Below are 12,839 nucleotides of genomic sequence, written 5' to 3' on the forward strand. Positions count from 1 at the left end.
GTTCAATCCATATTTGGACCATACTACCTAAGAAGGTCAAAGGTTGTTAGGGGCAATCCAACTTCATGGTTGTAGATAAAAGTACATTTTACTGTCTGTTAAATCAAAAACTACTGCCTAGTTTCACACCAAACTTTCCATCATTGTGACACTTTTTGTGGTTTCAAGTACATCTGTTCACTAGGTATTGAGGTATTAGAAACAATTATATAACAGCAAACTTAAATACCCTTGTATTACTTGTGCACGGCCTAGGTGTGACCCTGAAATCAAATCGAATAGTAAACTGTTACACTGACCCATTGCATAATACTTCCATGCCTTCACACATGTTTAAAAGGTGACATCACCACGATACAGAGCACCATAAATCAATAGGACTTGAACTGGTATCAGTCTGTAGAGTCTATTGAGATATTTGCTATGTAAACATTTTTTCCAGTAATCAGTATTACCCATTAGCTCAGGCAAAAAGTAAGAGCTTATTATAGTCCCCTAGACACACTTGTGTTTAAGACTTAACTTTCCAATATTCGTCACTAGCTGTCATACAGGCTCAACAAAGCTTTTATGTCCTACCCCATGTGTTCTCTTTTGTTTTATGCCGGTGTGAATTAATTATTGTAACTCTGCTCAAGAGACAGCGTTGCTTGTATGGGTGTATCTGTATAGGCTTGGTTGTCCCCACCTTCCTACCTTTTCAAAATCCTGTCCCTTTACAGGCACTTGATTTGTGCTGATTATCTCACCTTCTGCACACACTGCTTTCCGCAAATAAGTGACAATGGGCCAGACGTAGCAAAGGTTTTTCCGCATTCTGTATCTATGGGAATAAGTGTTCGTACATATGGCCCAAAGTTCGGAGCCTGTTTTTGCATTGCTTTATTCACCTGTTTTCAAAACACCTATCGGCCGAATGCATGGTGGCTGTATGAAAAGGAGCTCCCAATTATCTGCTTATTTGTTTTTTTATTACTATATAATCCTTTCGATTGGCCCAGCTGCACCCAGCCCCTGTTAGGGCCAGACCTGGAGGTGTTCGGGATTGAAAGGCACGCACAGGTGTTTCAGCAGTGACTACACAGACGTGTGGGTCACCTTTGCCCTTGGATAGGAGTTGTGAAATTAGCTTTTGTGCTTGGATACCAGGCACTAGCTTCCCTACCTAATGTGTGGTTGCTAATGGCTGTCCGATGAAGAAACTCTATGGCACCAAAAGATTATTGTTCCTCTTTTACTATGCCACTTGCTAATGCTTGTGAGCCTATTTGGTATTGTAAACTCATATGATTTTATTTATTGTAAATTGTTCTGTTTAGACTGTGTGTACTAAACCTCCTCTTGCTGCCCTCCTTATCCTTCTCCAACTTCTTATCTCCTCTTCCTCCTTCCATTGTGCACACAGCAAAAGGTCTACAGACAAGCATCTTAGCCGTAAGCAGATTTGGTTCATCCCTTAAAAGACGTGACCTTTATGGGTTTCATACCCACGATTTACAGGTTATTGAAGGCTTTCAACGAAAATGTGTATTCTTGTCTTTATTTCCTAGGACAGCTGGATCCCACGGAAAGGAATGTAGAAGCTCAGTCAAAGTTGTGGTGTGCTTTAAGCGAAGGGAAAGTGGTTGTCTTCAATGCAATTACCTGGTCCATCTTGCAGCACTGTTTTAAAGTTGGCAATGAGAAATTAGTAAGTGGAAAGTGTAGCAACTTGCAATGTGATACTTGAGAAGGGCTGCCTGGCCTATTTACTTCCCTACTTTTAATCTACAGACCTTAGTCTGTTTTATGTCTTTAAGCTTAAATTTTCAAAATGTTTCTCCTCTGTATCTGATGCAGGCAGTTTTTTTGCCTCCACAACTTTTACAGTGGCACTGCCAGAATATTAAGTATTTTCTCATAAAATCTTAAACCGCTCTGTTCTAAGTTTGCTATTGTAACCTGTATGCAAAGTTTTTCTTTTTCTCAGAAAAACTGACTTTTGTATCATCTTTCAGAGTCTGTCTCTATTGTTTCTCCCTTTATCCTTTTCTTCTCTATATGTGTATTTTGCTTGTAGTTATCTTTTCTAAGGAGTTCCTCACAACATTCAAGATGAGGCTGTGTTCATGATATGTTTTATTCCAGCCTGTTTTGTTATGATGGTTCCCATGGATTCCCCACTGCACTCGATCGGAACGCCGAAGACACTGTTCTCGTAGGACTTCTGATATGGGCGTATTATGGCTCTTACTTAATTGATTACTCTTTACACCTTGGAGTTAGATACTATTAGCAAACCTGTTGGAACAAAGTACTCCTTGTACTTTGGTGTATGAACACAAGCCGTTACTAGTTACGCATTTGACACTCTGTGGATATGGATGCGATCATATGACGCCTTGAATATTATTGCATTTCAGATCCTACTCTTGATCTGCGGGGGACGCGCTGTGTGTTCGTGAGGGGGCAGGAGCCCTTTAAACTTTGTATCTGTGACCAGGGAACGCTCTGATTGGGCGCAAGGCCCTACTTCAACAAGGAAGCGCTCCCGCTGCCGCGGGACGCGCTGTATGTTCGTGAGGGGGCAGGAGACCTTTAAACTTTGTATCTGTGACCAGGGAACGCTCTGATTGGGCGCGAGGCCCTACTTCAACAAGGAAACGCTCCCGCGGGACGCTCTGTGTGTTCGTGAGGGGGCAGGAGCCCTTTAAACTTTGTATCCGTGACCAGGGAACGCTCTGATAGGGCGTGAGGCCCTACTTCAACAAGGAAGCGCTCCCGCTGCGCGGGACGCGCTTGTGCGGCGCCCGGGCCAAGGGCGGGCCCGTCCTTTGACCGTCATCGCCTGGAAGAGGCTGGGCTGGGCACCCCCTCTTTAATTTTTGATTTGGCCCCCCAGTTACAAGAGCCTTCAAACCATGCGACTTAAGCCCAAAAGTAAAAGATTGAAAGTAGCCTGTCCATTTTGGCTAGCGAACGTTTCCCTCCACCCTGTGCAGTCTGATTGGGCGGGAAGGGCCAAGGTTTACCCCAAGTTACTTTAAGATACTCCATTAAGGGAAACTGTTCTATACACACAAAAACAGACCCCTGAGTAACCTGTCACTACATAAAACATGGGTAAAAGGAAGCATTCAAAATTAAATAACTCAACAAATCTAAAAGATAGTTCATCTATACTAAAATACATCTCTGGGGCGATGGGAATGATAGATAAACAAATCGCTACTGTCGAAGCGAAATTGTCATTGTCCAAAGGCCAATCCCACGAATTACCAGGGACTGTAGAATTGCACCATAATCCCCATCTAGTGAACTTGCGGATGAGCACTCAAAAGTAAGACATTCAAATGGATGCATTAAAGACACCTCGAATTTAATCTACTCCGTGGACGAAACATCTCCTGTTGCTAAGCGACCAAGGAAACCGGAGGTGGGTTTGGTGGATAAGACCCACAAAAAAACCACCAGTGATAGATCTAATAACTACCCCAATCAAAAAACATTCTAAGAAACTAACTCGCAAGAAACCCCCAAGCTTAGCAGGAGACACCATTCGATCACTCCTTATAAATCTTCATGAGTAAATTCTCTGAAATCATCCATTGGAGCCATTGTTGACTCCATGTCGGAGCGCTTAAAGGGGGTGGAGAGCAGCCTTGAGGCAGGTCTTGGAATGATAAAGTCCTTACAACGGGAAGACACGCATCATGTAACTAAGGACTCTAAAATAACATCGCGGTCCTCAGAACACGTGAATAATATACAACCCATCCTGTACAATAGGACAAATGATATACACTGGAATGCTAACCCCCAGAGCGAGTCACAATCACAACCATTAGCTCCTCATTCGAACCAAAATCTTCGAACTTTATCTTCCCCAATCACATCGGATAATCTTCCTCCAGATAAAAAAGTTTTAAACCCTGTACTATGTAAGACAGCAGGCAATGCTATGCGTGGGACAGCGACTACCTACCCCCATTCAAATCTAGGGAGAAATACAGCTAGTAGGACTAGATCCCCGAATCCCGCCTAGTGACCTACTACATCTCCCCCCGGAGGCTACACCATACGTAGTGGTCTTGGCCAACGTCCCACCGATAGATGACCAACCACGAGATACATGGACGGCCTTGAGAAACAAGGCCCTTAATTGGATCGGAGCCCGAATGGGCCCTGGAATGGTGAGGGCTCTTTTTGATGATATAAAATGGTCAGAAGAATTAAGTGGATAGGAAACAGTAAGAAAGCGCTGGTGGGAGACTGTGTGGTCCTCTCTTTTGGCTCACCAAACCTAGTGAATGGAATCATTCATGATTTGGGAGCCAGACAAGTTACTTCACAAGGAATTTCGTTACTAACCCTGGGTTATTTCTATCAAAGACCAGCAGGGCATAACCCCATCTATCCACGACGAGTTGAAGCACCTTTATCCAGTCCAGATCTACCCACACGGTGCAATAGATTCCATCCCCTTACAACTTTGGAAGATATAGATTGTCAAGACAAGAATCAGTCAGTTCCCTCTGATGAAGTAGCTCAGATAGTACACACATCAGGGCCGGACCTACATAAGGAAGGTATATCGTATACAACGGCTTCTATAAGGAACAAGATACTACCTCACCTAAGCCAGAGCAATGTTCCTAGAAACATGCCTCACTCAATTCGCAGCGATACACCCCTCCACTCCCCAAAGGACCAGTACTATAATTCTAAACAGAAATCGGAAATAGCCTTATTATTCTGGAACATTGCAGGTCTAGCTAATAAGATAGGCAATGAGACCTGGGAAAACTTTATAGAAGATTACTCATGTGTTTGTCTACAAGAGACGTGGCTTTTAAGTCCTGTCCATGTAAACGGCTATAAAACATTTCATACTCCTGCCGAGCAGTCTAGGTATGGTAGACCTAAAGGGGGGATTGTGCACATATATTTCCAACAAGCTATCCTTACAGAATCTAGAAATGCAATTTATGGATCCGTATTACCAAACGATAGAGAGTAACCTGGACCACAAGACTCATTTAGTCATTATTAATTTTTATAACAACGTCGCTCCAGGAGAATTTTCTAACATTTTAATGGAAATGGGAAATGACCTAAAAAAAAATATGTGAAAAAAACAACCGCAAGACTTTGCTGATTTGGGGTGGTGATTTTAATGTCCATCCTTGTAAAGAAATCTCTGATAAGGTATGTGGCTGGGATTCGGAAGGTGTAGGTGTACGGCTTCACTTCTCTCATAACACTCAAGGAGACAAAATTAATCTATTGGCCCAAACTTATAACCTATCCTTTGTAAACGAACTATATTTGGACGAATCACAGTTCAAACCAACGTATAATGAAAGGGGCGCAAATACTGTGATCGATTATGTTTTAATGTCAACTCACTTTGCACACTACCTTACAAATTATACCTTGCACGACATCGCAATTAGCGACCACTATCCCCAGAGCCTGAATCTCTTACTATCTTCCCTTATAGCAGCTAGGGAGGATAGGACTACACTGGTAGACGATATTGAATTAGTGCCGCGCAATGGATACACTATGAAGTGGTCACAGACAGACCCCAAGTCTTTGTTGAAACAGTTAATATGTGACTGTAAACACGCTTTCGCAGACTGTCTAAGAGAGAATCTAGAACCAGGGCAATGTTTAAGTGCGTTTACATTGATCACGCAAACCATAAAAGAAGCCCTCACCATTAGAAGTGGTAAGATAGGGAAAAAAAAGGGCGTGCGGATGGTTTGACCATAACTGTACACAAGCACATAAGAGATTGAAAAAGGCTCTAAGTGCCCCAAAAAGGTGTTTAATTGATATACGTAAACGTGGACAGGAATACAAGACAGCAATGAAGGAAAGGAAACTGATCATGAAAACCACCTTGTGGGAAATTCTTCACATAGCAAGTCGTACAAAAGATAATATCCTCTTCTGGCAGATAATAAACGCCCCGTGTTAGGGGATAGAGACACCCCCAGGATGGAAATTGCGATTTCCGAAGAGGACTGGGTTGCACATTTCTCTAAAATATATTCATTGACTAGCGATACAAAGTCAACAGATCCCACACATGATCAAGACCTACAGGAAGGTCTGCGCTTGGTCATAACCCCCAATTTAATCTTCAGGAGGTAGAGGAAGCTATAATATTAAGTAAACCAGGGAAAGCGCCGGGCCCTGACGGTGTTCCGATCGACGTATTTAAGGCCAATATCGAGCTGTGGGGGCCTGTATTGACGCAGACATTGAGGGCTATCTGCATATGCGGTCCTCTACCATCTTGGAGAGATTCAAACATTATTCCAATATAAAAAAAGGGTGATCGCCTTAATCCAGCCTGCTACAGGCCAATCTCCCTGCTGGATACTACAGCTAAACTAGCGGGGAAAATAATTCTGAACAGGCTGCAATCATGGGTGGAAGAAAAGAACGTTTTATCCCCTGTCTAGTATGGATTTCGAAAAGGAATCGGAACAGTGGAGCAAAGCTTAAATTTAAGTCTTATTATTGGAAAGTATACTAAGATTAGATCAGGGACTCTGTACCTGGCCTTTATCGATTTATCATCGGCTTTCGACTGTGTAATTCATGATAAATTATGGGATATTTTAAATAGCATGGGGGTAGAACCGGCCATAATTCAATTTATACGTGAAATGTACACAGGGTGCAGAGCAAGAGTGAGGTATGGGTTAAAAGGGGAATGTACTCGCCCCTTTGGTCTATACAGAGGAGTGCGCCAAGGCTGCGTTCTTGCTCTGTTCCTGTTCTCAATGTATATAAATAACCTAGAAAAAGAACTGGCCACTAAGTGCAAAGATCTACCCCAAATAGACAACCGAGCTGTTCCGGCATTACTCTACGCAGATGACGCAGTATTAATGGCCAGGACCCCAATAGCTCTCCAAAAACTCCTAACAACTTGCATTACATATATGTCACAGCTGGGTCTTACTGTCAATCGCTCCAAAACCTTTATTATGAACTGTGGAGGGAAGCACGGCAAGACTTACAACACTACTATTGCGGAAGGGAGGGTCGAAACCGCGCAAACATTTTCTTACCTGGGCATAATGTTCGATAAACAGGGTTCTTGGGCCAACTGTAGGAAGACAAAAAGAGTACAGCTGATCAAAACAACGATGGCATTAAGGCTTTTCTCCAAAAGGCTTGGGGGGATTACCCCGCCAAACATGATAAAGATTTATAAAGCCAAGTGCATTCCGGCCATCATGTATGGGGCGGGAATTTGGGGATATACAAACTGTGACTTGGTACAGATGGTGGAAAATGACTTCTTAAGACATTTGCTGAGGGTACCAAATGGTACTTCATCATATGTCATTCACTTGGAACTGGGGGTCCCTTTTATTGCAGACCAGATAAAGGTCCAGCCATTATTATTATGGCATAAATTTTGGACCTCTGAATATACAGGATTAAACAAGGCCATTCTGATTGATTGCATAGAGTCATTATACACAGCGAGGGTACCATGGTTAAAATATATTATGACCTTTTTTGAAAATATGGGCAATAAAGTCTATTATACAAACCCAGCCTCGCTGGGGAAAATATCTAGGAAGGACCTGAGTGTTCTGGCATTAAAGTATCTAGAAGATATACGTTGGGGGGCTGAATAAAAAAAAAAAAAACACCGTCATTCACAACCAAATTATTTTGACGGTTGAGGGCATGCAGCCGTACTTGGCGAATGTGGTAAACCTTCGCCATCGCTTCGTTCTTACCAGATTAAGGTTAGATACATTTCATCGTTTAGTTTCATTTCCAACTATGAACGATTGGTCTACCGAGCTAAAGGCATGCCTCTGTGACGCAAAGGCACCTCAATCCACAATTCATGTGGTTTTATTCTGTAAATTTTACGCCAACCAGAGGAAGCACCTAGTAGTGCCACTTTTAAGGTCAATCAATCTGCCCCAGTGTCGTGCAGCGTATGCCTGCCTTCAGTCTCTATCCTCCTTAGAGATGTGTGGAATTCTGGCCAATTTTTTATGTTCTGTATTAAAGATAAGAAAGTCTATGGGGGTGGTGATGTAATTGTAATTTTACTGTGATTGGGATTTTATCGATACACCAGATATTCTGTTGTGGTTTTGTTTTATTCTTTTACTATTTAATTTATTTAATTTTATTATTATATATTGAAATGTATTATATTTGATACTTTTATGACTTGTTGAAAGTCGAATAAAGTTTGTATTATTATTATTATTATGATGGTTCTACCTCTCCTCAAGCACTCTATCATTTCACCTATCTTTCAATTGCTTATAATTCACTTTTAGAGATTAGTGCTGTTCTTAACCTCACCTCCCATCATACACCTTAACCAACACTTCTGATCCATATGACAGGTAAATAATTTATAGTTACTGCTTGCCTCTCTTTGAGTTTGAAAGGATGCTAAAAGTTAGTTGTAAAGCAGACCTAAGGCTGGACAATGAAACAAGCAAATTTACCAGATTTTGGTTTACAACGTTTGCAAAACCTCAGATCGGCAGAAAGACCATGCTGAGTCGCTTTTCAGATCCAGCCAAGACTGTTACCTAAAATAGACAATGAAAACGAAGCAGGTATTGAAATTCAGAACACACTCTCAAATACCATTGCATGGGTTTAGCTCGTCAGTTCTAGCTGACCACAAAGCAAAGGCAACTCTGTAGTGTAAACATTAAACAGAAGGTGTGTGAGATTGTAAACCCACTTGCAATCTCTCTCTGTAGAAGTTACCTGTTCAACGACTCTGCCCCAATTCTCTTGTGCAAGTGCCCAGGTGTTTGTATAAATTTCTCATGTACGCCACCAGGCTAATTTATTTCACTGTTGAATACAATACATTCTATTAAAGCTTGTAGGGAATCTACAAAAACACATATCAAAGGTGATGAAGGGCTGTCCCTGCTTTCATCAACCAGTATAGGCGGGCCTGTAGATCCGGTGCGCAAAATAGTTCTCCAACCTATTCCGTTGGATATTTCAACAGGATTTGCCAAAGAATGTATTTGTGTAATCTCGCTAGATTGTCATAAGGATAATTCATAACCCTAGAAAAACTACACTTCTCATTTTGTAAAATTCTTCCTTGCCATATTTCTGGGCCACCAATTGCTTCAGATTTCAAGGTGACATATTGGGTAAGCAGCACTGTGGTGGTTCCAGTTGAAATCTGCACATCTCCTTTGTTTTGTAATGTATTGAATTCTCTTTTTGTTTTTAATAGACTTGTATGCTTGGCATAGATCATAGCCAAGTATGGATTGGATCCCAAAACTCCATCATCTACATCATAAACACACATAGTATGTCATGTAACAGACAACTAACGGATCACAGAAGTGCAGTGGTGGACATCATTGTGGATGAGGAAAACAAGACCCACGGGTACCTTTATTGACTCATTTGAAATTTAACAAAATATGTTGCTAAAATTTAATAACCTTTAAGACAGTGATCGGTATAAAACCTATGTTTGGGGCTTGGAGGTCATAGTGGATTTTCTAGAATGCACCTGATTTTGTTAAATGGAAAACGATGTTCCCTTTCTCTGTGTTTCCACGTTCTCAGTTCCTACACAGAAGCTTGTTAGGCTAATGGACAGGTAGAAAACATGTGTCATGGCCATGTGGTTGATGCAGATAGCTCTGTATAAAAAATAGTGGAAGCAGAGAAGAGGATGAAACTGGACTACAGAGGAAAGTATTCTGAATGGTGGGGAGGATGAATAAAGGTCTGTTAAATAGAAGTGTTGACCTTGGAAAAGTGCATGTAGTGTATGTAGAAATGGTGGTGCTGCCTGAGACTGAGTGCAAAGATAATGCAGTTCACTTATGAAGGACATCTTTAGTTCAGTTTGATTAAAATGCATACACGAGAACTACTTTTGGTAGTGGATGGAGAAAAAGGAGTGTTTAAACTGGAAAGGAGAAATTGTGATAAATGATTTGGAAATACTGTGTAAAGGAGCATTCTTTTGCTGAAGCAGCCTCTTATCACCAGGAGGAGCAAGAGTCTGTGTTCATACATGTTTTCCACATGGTTATTCAGGAAAGTGTTGATGAGGATAAAGCACGAGAGAATGTAGGCAAAAATATAAAGATCTGTGAGAGTTGTCAAGTCGAAGAAGAGCACTAGATAGTACAAAATAAGTTGATACATGCGGAAATAAGACGGGCTGATCAAGATGTGATTGTTACATGTTATACGGAGGTGATTTGTAATATTGCACTGGTTTTATGTCCATAGGAGCAATGGGGAGGCCTTCCCATATAATCTATCACTCGGATTACAATCACCTTAAACAAGCAAGGAGATCCTGTGTTAACTACTGGAGAAAGGGTAGGGAGGGGACCGAACGGAATAGAGCCTAAAGAGATTGGAAAAAAAAAACTAACACACCACTCGTGACCGTTACGACTAGATAGTTCATTGTGATTGCACTGTATATGTTCTTTAACTTGCACATCTATAGCAAAAAGGTTCTTGCTTGAAAAGCGGGCATTATCCAAAGAACACAGTTTGCTGAGAGAGCTACAACGGCTATGCTTGCTCAGTGGTCTTCTTGGTTGGGACCTATATACCCATTTGTGAGGGTACTGTAAAGAAAGAGGAGGATGTACACCTGCTGTTAAGTGGAGCTTCTGAATCTTCCACTGCTCGCTCCAGAAAGACATTAGCAAGCAGGCTACATAGCATGGCCGGTCTTGAGTTAGCGATGGCTGGCTTATAAGGGTTGCTGAGACCTCAAAAGGGAAAAACAATGGTACCTACAGCTGCTGTTAGAGTTCTAGGGGGGCACAATGCATCCTAGCAGGTGCAATGGACATATTACCCAAATCTGGGTTTTCACAATCATGCATTCACATACAGAGGCACTACTAACAGGCACATAAAAGCAACATTCGCTTCTCTTTCAACAGAAACATATGCATTACCTGGTTGCAGACTAGTGACATTTTTACAGACTTCCCCACTATCTTTGCATTGCCATCCAAGGCAACGAACACAGAGAAAAGCTAATAGAAAGAAATGCTGTTTACGTAGACGTGATCATTTGTCATTCGCACAACAGTTGAGAGCACCATGCCCAATATCCCAGCATGCAGTCTGCCCCATTTCATCATGATAAATGTAGTTCAAGTTCAGTTTTACTTCGTTAAAATATCGTACTCCATTAACTTTTTGAACATTTCTGGATTCATCCCTTCTTCAGCAGAGAACAGTTAATAATTTCCAGGGTGCTGGAAATGCTGCCATAAATAATCTTGCTTTCAATACCTCTCACTGGCATGCTGGTGCTACTCCAGAGCTCGTTGGAGCCTTTTTAATGGAGTATGATATTTTAACGAAGTAAAACTGAACTTGAACTACATTTATCATGATGCAATGGGGCATTTGGTAAAGATCTAAGGGACTGATTTGAGCCCAGAAAGAAACACTTTGAATTGATAATGCTGCCCTGCTACCACAAATCATAGCTATTTTCTATTTATGTTTATGATTAGACAAATGGGTACTGTACACACTTCTTACTGTATGGATAAAGCTTACTCTGTAGCACTCTGTTTGCAGACAGTAAAACTCTAATGAAAAATTCACCACAGACTATTAAAAGGTATCTACTAAGAAGAGTGCACACTCTATGCAGCACTTCTCAAAAAAGACACTATCGTACTATGTGCAGCATTCATACTGTGGTGTAAACTTTTCAGATTGCTCATCTTCTGAATCAAAGGAAGCACATGTACGTAAGTTAGTACCTGGTGCGCATAGTCCTCTGGTATCTAGAAACTTTCAAGCAGAGACAAATCTGTCTGATAACTCAAGGATGCTTACAATACTTAGTATCTATTACATAGAATCTTTGCCCTGTTGGAAACTTTTTCTGCAGAAACAAAAACGTGTCTGTAACATACTGAACTCAAGTCATCAGCTGTCCTCTGCACACAGAGTTGCTCTTCAGTACAAATCTGTATAATTTTTTCACTACCTCTACACACATGATGTGTTAGGAGCACAGGTGTTTTGTAAACTTACACCCATTAGCTGAAAACAGGCTATGCAAATTTAGATAAAGCAGTACTATGTTAGTTGCACGCCACTGTGTAAACTATGAATCAAACTAACACATGGATGATGTCATCAGTGATGTAATTTGATATGTCATCAGTGATGTTATAAATGATATCCTAGAACATCATGAGTGATGGAATATGTGAGGTCATAAGTAGTGCGTGGAGGGGGCGCAAGAGTTGTAATTAGCGCTGCAGGTGAAATTATTATTTTTTTATTTATTTTTATTATTATTTTTTTTAGTTCAGAACGTTAATATCGCTGACTATTTCATCTAACTTTAAAGTTACTTTAACTTTTGGTTATCTCAGTGAATTTCTAAAGTTAAAAAAAAAATATATAACAGCTCTATCACACCTAACTATAACATAATTTTTTCCTTTGTTTTTTTCATTAAACTTCTAGTTTTTTTTTTTTTTTTACTTAAAGTAATGTTTAATTACCATACGTAAATGCAACCTCCCTTCCTGTGGCCAACCCCCATAAAGGCATCCAACCTCACACAGGGGCAAGTGGCCCCCCTCCTCAAACCTCTATAAGCCCTGGGGATCCCATCCCCCAGGAACGTACATATATATTAAAAAGGAAGAGGCCACCCCCTCCTCAAACCTTTTGAGACCCTGGGGACACCATTCCCATGGCTGTTTGTTTTTTTAATTATAGAGGAGAGGGAGGCGTGCGGCATCCCTCACCAAGCTTCTTTAGTCCCTGGGGACCCCATCCCCCAGGGCTGTACATAG

The 12,839-nt window shown here is 41.2% G+C and overlaps 1 protein-coding gene across 1 annotated transcript in view; it reads left to right on the forward strand.

Moving 5' to 3' along the window:
* Positions 1-12,839, forward strand: part of DENND3 (DENN domain containing 3) — a 372,298-nt gene that overhangs the window by 298,273 nt on the left and 61,186 nt on the right. The window contains exons 18-19 of the mRNA XM_069220830.1: positions 1,551-1,690; positions 9,251-9,411. Coding sequence (XP_069076931.1) covers positions 1,551-1,690; positions 9,251-9,411 — 301 coding nt within the window. The remainder of the gene's footprint in view (positions 1-1,550; positions 1,691-9,250; positions 9,412-12,839) is intronic.

This window comes from Pleurodeles waltl, chromosome 2_2 (genome assembly GCF_031143425.1).
Source record: "Pleurodeles waltl isolate 20211129_DDA chromosome 2_2, aPleWal1.hap1.20221129, whole genome shotgun sequence".
Taxonomy (NCBI): Eukaryota; Metazoa; Chordata; class Amphibia; order Caudata; family Salamandridae; genus Pleurodeles; species Pleurodeles waltl.